The 9606-nt window shown below is 38.1% G+C and overlaps 1 protein-coding gene across 12 annotated transcripts in view; it reads right to left on the bottom strand.

The window, feature by feature from the left end:
• Nucleotides 1-1363: 1363 nt before the first annotated feature.
• Nucleotides 1364-9606, bottom strand: part of LOC310726552 (nuclear factor 1 B-type-like) — an 87757-nt gene continuing 79514 nt past the window's right edge. For all 12 annotated transcript variants that reach the window (XM_083542254.1, XM_083542258.1, XM_083542265.1 and 9 more), the window contains one exon: nucleotides 1364-8564. In XM_083542254.1, the coding sequence (XP_083398380.1) occupies nucleotides 8466-8564 (99 nt within the window). In that variant the 3' untranslated portion in view covers nucleotides 1364-8465. The remainder of the gene's footprint in view (nucleotides 8565-9606) is intronic.

Here is a 9606-nt window from a genome sequence, read left to right as displayed (position 1 = left end):
GGTGTTTGAAAATTGAACAAATTAATCCGTCTTGATAACTGACACTTCTTCCTGTTTGGAAGATGGAGTAGGTCTGGGATTTGGTTCCTAATAACTAAGCATGTAGGTTCAGGCCTTCACTTTTTTCTGATTTCTCTAAGGGCAGGCAGTTTTGCGCTGAGCTCGGCATAGCGACTCACATTTCACAAGCAGGCCCAGCTTACAGCATCCTCTGTTTAAAACAAAAGCAAACACACACGCACACACGCACACACGCACACACACACACACACACACACACACACACACACACACACACACACACACACCTCAACCTGTTCTTGCTGCCCTGTAAAACCCAATCACCTTAAACATCACCTAACTTCATCAAATCACTAAGAGAAAATGATAGAAAATAAAACATCCTTGGGAAATATGTAGGATGCATTTAGAGCCAAAGCCCTTCTGATTGAGGACAGATGTTTATTTAACTAGCTAATTTTTTTATTTTTTGTATTTTTTTATAAATGGCATAATGATAACCATTATGTATTTGAGATCATTTTATATCAGTGTAGCTCCATATTGTTTGGCTTAATAGCCAAGGGAAGTGTTCGCAGCCAGGTGTTGATTCTGGCCTAATTGCAAGGGTTCAGGAGGACTTCGGCTTTCATGTTTATCCAACATGGCCCGAATGCTATTTACAGCCCTGAGCGTGCTGGATTATAAAGACGTGTCCTGTGGCACCAACTACAGATTGCAGTGCTGCTGGCTTATCTCACACACACACACACACACACACACACACACACACACACACACACACACACACGCACACACACACACACACACACACACACACACACACACACACACGTCCTACTATACTTTTTAAATTATTAATGCAGGTTATTGCTTTTCAACAAATTAAACTAAACCTAACCTAACCTCAATAAACAAATGGTTTGGGTTTTTTTGTATTACTTTTTTAAAAGTATTACTATTTTAGCAGTTTTTCTTGGGCAGATGAGTCAAATGTAAAACCTGTCAGATATTCCTGTCCTGTCTTTTCTCTTGTTATATCTAAAAATGCTAAATAAGGTGTATAATAATGACCTCACAACTGAAGAAAAAATCGTACTCGTGTGCAGCAATGTGAAATTTGTTCCTAATGTTCATAGGCCATTTAGGCACACTTCAGCCACGATTGATGATTTAGATACACAAAGTAGGATTTGTTTTGGGCAGCCAGAACACAACAATTACACAAGTGAAAGCCAGCTATATATTTTTTCTAGTTTCAGCACAACTGATGACTTTATATTAAAATTGTGATAGTTTTTATTTATCAAAAGTTTTACAGACAAAAAAAGAGACACACCCGTTTGTTTTTGTAGCATAGCTCGTTTTATTGTTTAAACAGTTTTGCATAGGAAATATATCCACTTCCAGTAATTGACTGCAGTAAAAACAGCTGCTAGCAGTATAGGCTGGATATAACAGTAACAATCACAAAAAAGTCAAGCATTATTTACACTCATTTTTCATCTTGTGGCAATTTTATCCCCTACATCAAATGCAGCTAGCTCAAAGGCAATGCCTACAGTTTAGCTGTGAAAACTGAAAAAAAAAAAAAAAGCCAAATGAAGAAAAACAGCTGAAAAAAAGAAAATAAACAAGACCTTCACTGTACAGTCTCTTGAAGGATACCTGCATTTTCCGAATGGTGAATAAAACAAGTCTTTAAAATCTTCTATGATGTACATTCAGGATTTACATTGCCTTTTGCATACATCTGTGGTGTTACTACATTCACTAAAGGCTGATACAACCTTATAACAAGTGTTAGTGTTGTTGATGTCGTGTTACAAATGCATGGCTCAAGAAAAAAAAAAAACCCAGACAAACAAACAAAAAAGCGCTATTTTGAAAAGGGTGTAAAAGTGCCACAAGACCTGAAAGAAATCAACCCTGCTGTGGAGCTGGCAAGCATTTTTTTTTTTTTTACTGATATTTTCTTTTTATCTACTGTAGTTCTAAGTGTAGCATTGACAATCTAAAGAAACACACTGCCCAACTAGTTATTTAATCTCATCAAAGAAATATCTCGAGACTGGGGCACTCCATTCAATAGGACTAAAATATTCAAAAAAATGAACAGAGCACAAAAACACTTAAAAAGGACACGTCACAGAAAACCTAGGGGGGAAATAAAACAGTAAGATAAAAATACAGGAAGAAGCAACCCACAAATTCTGTTTTGACTGTTTTCTTTTCTACATTTCTAATTTTTCCCAAAGAAATTTCAATCAGTGTTTTTTTTTTTTTTTTTATGTACAATGTTAAGTCCACTGAGACTGTGAGCTGGAACAGGCACTGCTTAACATATATATACTGTATATATTTTTTGTCTTTTTTTTTGTTTTTTTGGTAAACATCTCAAAATATGCTGGTTTTTTAATATGTTCCTGTTTATGTCTACCTGATGTTCATTCATGCCATTGAAAATGCCCTTTAAAAACAGAACTGACGAAATGGACTTGAAAGGTTCTCCTGCCTTTCCCTGTGATTAAATCCATATTCAGGTGAACTAAATAAAGATATTGCGTGAGTGCCACCAGCACCTCCTTGCATAAGGAAAATACTTGTGGCCTTCTCAGTGTCCATGAGCATGGCTTTCATAACTAACTCTACACGTAATACTTAACTTTAACCAGGCCATCGTCTTTTATAGTGTAATACATGTAATGCTATGAGAATCCAACGTCTTGACAACAAACTGCTTTAAAAAAAAAAGTTATAATAATCAGCCCTTTGAAAAGGAATGAAAAACAAATCTAAAAAAAAATTACTACTGAGACACAAATAAAGGTAGAAATTGACCAGAATAAGCCTCCTCTCATAAGCCTCATAACACGGTGTGCTGTAATGAGCGACACTGTGACACGATCACAATCAGTGAACTCTGATGGAAGTGTTCACGTTTGAAATCTGATGATGGCACGCAAACCATACACCAAACAACGACGCGCCAATGAGAGGGCTAGTGGGAACTGTGGAAAGTGCAAATGCTCAGCTGTTTGCCAAACTCTCCTCTGTGCTAACAAAATAAACGGATATTTGAGGGGCTGCGCAAAGGCCCCTGGGAGTTCGGCTTCTCCCAGTACTGACCTTATCCTGACTATGTTACCCCTCATGGCAATGACGACCCTTGGTGAACACGGGAAATACTGTGAAATGAACATGCTTAGCTCGGGTCGCAATAGAAAAGTTATACAGTCTCATCAGAAACCAATTGATTCAACGTACTGTGGGTAAAAGTCTTTTTCTTTTGCAGGAGACAGCAAAAATATATATCACTAACAACCTGGTAATCACTGATGACAGACTATAATCAGGGGCCTTTTTTTTAAAGGGATGGCCATTTCCCTTGTTCATCCCAAATCAGCAAAACCATCACACCCCCCCCCCACCCCCCATTTCTGCTTTATCTCATAATCAAGTCACACAGCTGAGGTCCACGCTGACAGACACAATACGTCAGGTTAATCCACATGAAGCACAACAAATGACCTTCATCGTTTACTTTTAAACATTTACACACCAACATAGGAATTTATCTTTGTGACAAAGTACAACGAATTAAAATGAAAATCTGCTTTATATGGGCAGCTAGAATTGTACCTCAAATCCAGATCGAGTCCAAACAGTTTTTTTTCTTACATTAACAATTCATTTTTAGCTAATTTTATAAATTTAGCTTTAACAAATAAGGGTAAAGAAAAAATAATACAGTGTACAAACTTTTGTCTACAAGGCAGGTATTTGAAAGACCCTCATTTTTCCTTACTGTGTGAAGTCAGAGTCAATCAGACACACACACACACACACACACACACACACACACACACACACACACACACACACACATACACACACACACACACACACACACACACACACACACACACACACACACACACACACACACACACACACACACACTCTGCCCACATTCTCGCACTGACAACCCACCAAGTTAACAGAGCAGAATTTCCCTACTATGAACTATGAGACTATTGCTATGACTAGTGCTAGGACTCACTGATAACCAACTAGAATCAGGGGCCTGTAAAATTACTCGGAGAGAAAAAAAAGATTGCAATATGAATATAATAATTGATTCCTTTCCTATTTTTTTTTTTATATGACACATATTCACATCACAAACTCCTACACTAACTAAAGGAAAAAGAAAAAAAAAAAAAAAAAAGAAGAAGAAGAAAAGAACAGTTTATTCCCGTTACACTTAAAACAAAAAAGTCTTCAAATTCAAAAAGATTATTTTAAATGAGTAATTTTAAAAGTGGGGCAGCAGATTAAAATTTCGCTCTTTCCAAGCAAGGGAAAAGAAAAAAAATTACAGTGTAAAAACTTGTGTCCAGAAGGCAGGCAGTTGAATAAAAAACAAACAAACAAATAAACAAAAAAAGACGCTCATTAGCTCATCTCATACAGTGTCAGCATCCCATACGCTCTGCCATGCACTCGCACTGACAAACGTTTCCACAGTTGCCAGAGCTCATTCCATACCCCTAAGGAATTCCAGAGACTAATCTCGTCATTGTGGGCAACACGGTGACCCATACCTACAGCGGTCTTCACTGGTTTAGCACGGCTAACAACCATGACACTGATCCTCTGTCCCTAACACGACCATCAGTCTAGGGAAAATGCACTTCAAAAGTACGGCTAATGGCCAAACGGCTGCAAAGCACTTTGACTTTCTTAAATCCAATAACAGTAAAAATAAAACGAAAGAAACACACAGACAGCAGTGCACATAAAAAAGGGGGCGGCTTAATTTTTTTGTTTGAACAATAAGTTGTGAATGAGGAAAGATTGAGCTTGACTTGAGTTTTTTCTATCCAAAGTTTTTTTTTTTTTTGAGGACATAGTTAGACAAAGACCTAGAATGATTCCAGGTCTGCTGCAGAAGAATGTGTTCATTAAATGGACCATGGACAAACAGCAGAAATGTTGAAAGATACGCCAAATGTCTTTTGTGTTTAATGCAAAGAATAAATCCAATGACTGATATCGGTACAACGCTCCAAGGCGCATTATGCCTGAGTTTATACCGTTGTACTGTTTTCAGGAAAATCGCTCATTTGAAAGGGCACTGGAGGTGGATGATTGCCTTTATGCTGTATAAGTGCTCAGTGTTAAAATCGCAGTGGTCCTCCAGACCAAAAAAGGAAACTGCATAAGGCCCTTCTTCTGAAGTCTGTCATTTATCACAAGAAGATTATACGGCAGATCGTAAGCTCGTACGGCGTCCCCGAAACCTGTCATCCTCATAAGGCTAAAACCTGGAATCTCCAGGATACATAATTAAGGATACTTTTTTATTTTTTGATTGCAAATAAATTTTAACACGCAAGCATAGCGTGGTGATTGTAATGCATTTCGTTAGCAGGTCACTTTTTTTATCGTAAAAATTTAAGGCATCTACTTATTTACTTGCATATTGCTCCTGATAATATGCAGATCCAAAGCTGAAGTTTCGTCTTAACAGCTTTCAAGATACAGTACTGACAGGTACGTGATGTTGCATGTGGACAGATTGAATGAACAGGCAATATGAATTAGATAACAATCACAGTCCTCATTGTATGGAAAATCTGAGCTGGGGGATAAATTGGATTCAGCTGGGAAGTGGTAGCTCAGCTCAGCAGTTAAAAATGTTGGACTTCTAATCGGAAGTTTAAATCCCAGCACAGGCATAGGAGTGAGGCCCTTATGCCTCAACTTTTTAGACACTCAAATGCCATAAATGTTATTTTAGCGGTGTATACTGTCATGGCGAACACAATTACAAAAACCCCTAAATTCTCGAAATTGCCACACTGATTGTCAGTCTCAAGTCAAGCTTTCCATCCTCTAAAAAACGAAGTCATTAGCCGGAGTCATGCTAGCACCCCAGTGTGGAAAATAAGTTGGTTAGTCACAGTAGGCAGACCAGTGACTCTGCAGCCATATTAGACCAAATGATGCATGCTACAAAGTGTAGAAGAAAAAAATAATTACTCCCCTCACAGAGAAAACAAAACAAAACTATCCTTGCATGCGCCTCTCCCATCTTTCAGTACACTCAATGAAAAAAAAGACCTTGTCCCACACTGCATAGAAAGCAGTTCCCACTTTGGTCAATAAAAAAAAAAAAAAAAATGAAAAGAAAAGAAAAGAAAAGAAAAGAAAAGTGAAGAAAAGAAAAGAACAACAACATCAACAACAACATTAACAATGACAACATTGACAAAATAAATGTTTTCACTATTTGTATCTCCGTACTAGCTTCTAATCGACATAGCTAAAAGCACTACCCATAGGCAAAACTTGGTATTGCATAATTCTTATAGTTCTGGATCCCTCCCTCCCCAATAATGATAGGAAGATGAAAAGAAAAAAAAAACACCAAAATACTGAAAAATAATGCTGTTTGATTATAAACTTTAGAACAGCAACTATACACAGCCTTGATATGCACTGTAAATGTGAGATAAAGTAGTAAATGAAGCTAAAAATCAACAATGACACAATTTCATCCAGAGTACAAAATATTTCTTATCATAAAAATGTTATTTTTTCTTTCCTAAAACAGTAATAAATGCAGCAAAAACAAGTGTAGTGATGTTTTCTATATTCAAAGGCAAGGCACGTAATGTGGACTATATATATTCGTGCAAATTAAGATTATTGGAACGATTAGTTATATAAATATATCTGATTAGAGAGGCGATGGCATTGGGACTGCCATGACAAAAAAATAAAAATAAAAAAATAAAATAAACAACTGGAGATTTTATGGGACTAACGACTCTCAAAATTCACCAAGCTGGGCATAAAAGAAGCACCATGAGACCTAGCCTCACCCTGCAGGTTAGTGTTTAACTGAGTGCAGATTTAACAAATAACAAACACACACACACACACACACACACACACACACACACATACACACACACACACACACACACACACACACACACACACACACACAGACACACACACACCCACAGACACACACACTCGCACTCACACACATGCATGCACAAACATTGTCTCTTAAATTACTTCACCAGCCTGCGTTTCTTGTGTTTCTTGTAATATCACAATGTAAACAATAGCTTTACAAGCTAATGGCCCAAATGAAAATGCACACTAGACAGGTAGGGATTACATTAAAAGAAAGAAAGAAAGAAAGAAAGAAAAAAAAAAAAACATAAGCCATTTTATACACGCCGTGTGTTTGTGTCTTTTTCACCTTAAGTTTTTCTGTTTGCCATTTTACACAATAAATTAGAACAAAACAAAAAAAATTAATCTACCCGAGTGCTTGGGTACGGCTCAAAATAAGTGCTGTTTTGTTCGTGTTCAGTTCTGCTCAGGTAAACGTTTGCTGTCACTCACACTTCTCCGCTCTCAACTTATCCACGTTCCATGTTCATATTTGAGGATGCAATTAAAAAAAATTTTCTTCTCATTTTTTTTCTCAAGTGAACTTAAAACAGTTACTCCCCTTTCCTTTAGAGTCCTAGGGCAGACAGACTATGATAGCTTCCCTTCAGTAAAAAAAATCATTTGAATTGCACTTGCCTCATATGAGATATTTTCTTTTTTCCATTTGTCGAAAATCCTTTGTAAAGGATACATCAAGAAAATTCACTGGGGTTGTTTTGTAACCTAGTAATACAGGTTTTTTTTTTTTTTTTTTAACTATAAAATTCAGAGTTCTTAACTCTTAAGAGTAGATATTAACCTTTAGCTCTAAAGGAAATACAATTTCAAGATTGACAAGATTACAGATACCAAAAAGGTGCCTTTTCATCATGGAAAAAAAAAAGAAATTTTAGAAGAAGGCAAATGAACAAACAAACAAAAAATAAGTCTGACTTGCTGAATTTTGTTCCTATGGACATGTAATGATGTGGGTTGAGCCTTCTTTGATAGGTCAGAATTGGAGCCTGCATTAAAAAAAAATTAACAAAAAAAAATTAAAAATAAATTTTTAAAGTCCAGCCAGCCAGCCCTTGTGTGCCTCTCCTTCTACACCTGCTCAAAAACCAAGCCTAGAAATTGTGACATAAGAATGAGAGAAAAAAAAAACACTACAAGAGACTGTCATGCAAAACATTAAGGCATCTAAAATTTGTTTGTATGGTAAATATCACAGTATGTCAGTTGAGGGGCCTTCTCACACAATGACTGACTGGCATGGAGAGGCTCGTGCCAGCTTTGACCCGAATCAACTCTCCTGTTCTAGGGCAAAGTCCTTCAGTGGGAGGGACGAAAGTCAGTGGAGATTGTGTAAGTGCTGCTTGCTGGTTTGTCCACGGACCTGTCACTCCAGAGTCAAGGCTTGGCCTCCCCCCCCCCCCCCCACTTACACCCCTCAGTTGCTTGTCTCCGCCTGAAGAAGGGGCTCACCAATGATGTTTATGCTGTAATTCTGGACATTTGTTGGCAGAATCTGAGTCCCGTTCGACACTTGGAATGGAATTAAGCTCGCCCAGGTACCAGGACTGTGAACACACAAGAGAGAGAGAGAAAGAGAGAGCGAGGGAAAGATGTAAGAGGCAGTGAAACGTGCAATTAGCAAAGTTGATATTTAATTAAAATATATTATATAAATAATTTTTACAAGTTACAAGTTAAAAAGTTAAATCAAATAAAACTAGTTTTATGCTTCAGATCAAATAATTAGCAGGCTTCATGTACAATATATAAGTTAATTTGCTAGGCAAAAAAAATTACATTAAATTACAGTGAGCATGCAATCACCAGGTTTAACAAAAGACAATATGAAACGATTTGAAATCGAGTCAGTGATGCGTATTAATGTCTGCTAGTGATACAGGTCTCAATTATTTCCCACAGTCTGAAGGGGCTTCATCCCTTCTTTAGCACTGACAGCACAGGAAACTCAGAGGAACAAAGGCGCCTCAGTAAGTGGATATTGCAAAAGAGGAGTCCCACAGAGAGCTGACACCCTCCCTCTGATCAATAGGGTTAAGTCAGAGGCTGATTGTATACCGCACTTTCCCATCCGCATTCAGCACATGCTAGCCACACAACAACACAAGACTGTTAATTGCGAGCCATTGCGCAGGCCCTGAATGCGAGAGATGCCGTGATGCACAAACAGCATGTTGTTCCCTAGAGGGAGGACAGCGGGGGTCTGAATGGTATGTACATGTGTCGAATAATTAGGCAGGCCAGAAACCAGTCCACCCTCCTCCTTCCCCATCTCCTTCTTAAATACCTGTCTCACACAATCGCTGCTTTCTGTTTGCAGATTACAGAGCATGCTCCTGCTCTTTCAACACCACCCAGCGCACACAGCTACCGCTTTGTTATTTTCTCCCTTTTACTCCCCCCCCCCCCCCCCCCACAGTAAAAAAAAAAAAAAAAGAAAAGGAAAGATTGGACAAGGCCGGGGTGGACGGGGGCGTACTGGGGTGTTTGACGGAAGGCAACAGTAAAGAGAAGAAAGTGAGTGACTTTTCCCTGGGCTCTGTGGCTGCAGGTGCATAGCTTTAGTGGATCAGCATGCCTTGCGAGAGG

The sequence above is a fragment of the Silurus aristotelis genome (genome assembly GCF_946808225.1).
Source record: "Silurus aristotelis genome assembly, chromosome: 5".
NCBI lineage: Eukaryota > Metazoa > Chordata > Actinopteri > Siluriformes > Siluridae > Silurus > Silurus aristotelis.
Note: the sequence above shows the minus strand (reverse complement) of the source record. Positions and strands in the feature narration are given on the sequence as shown.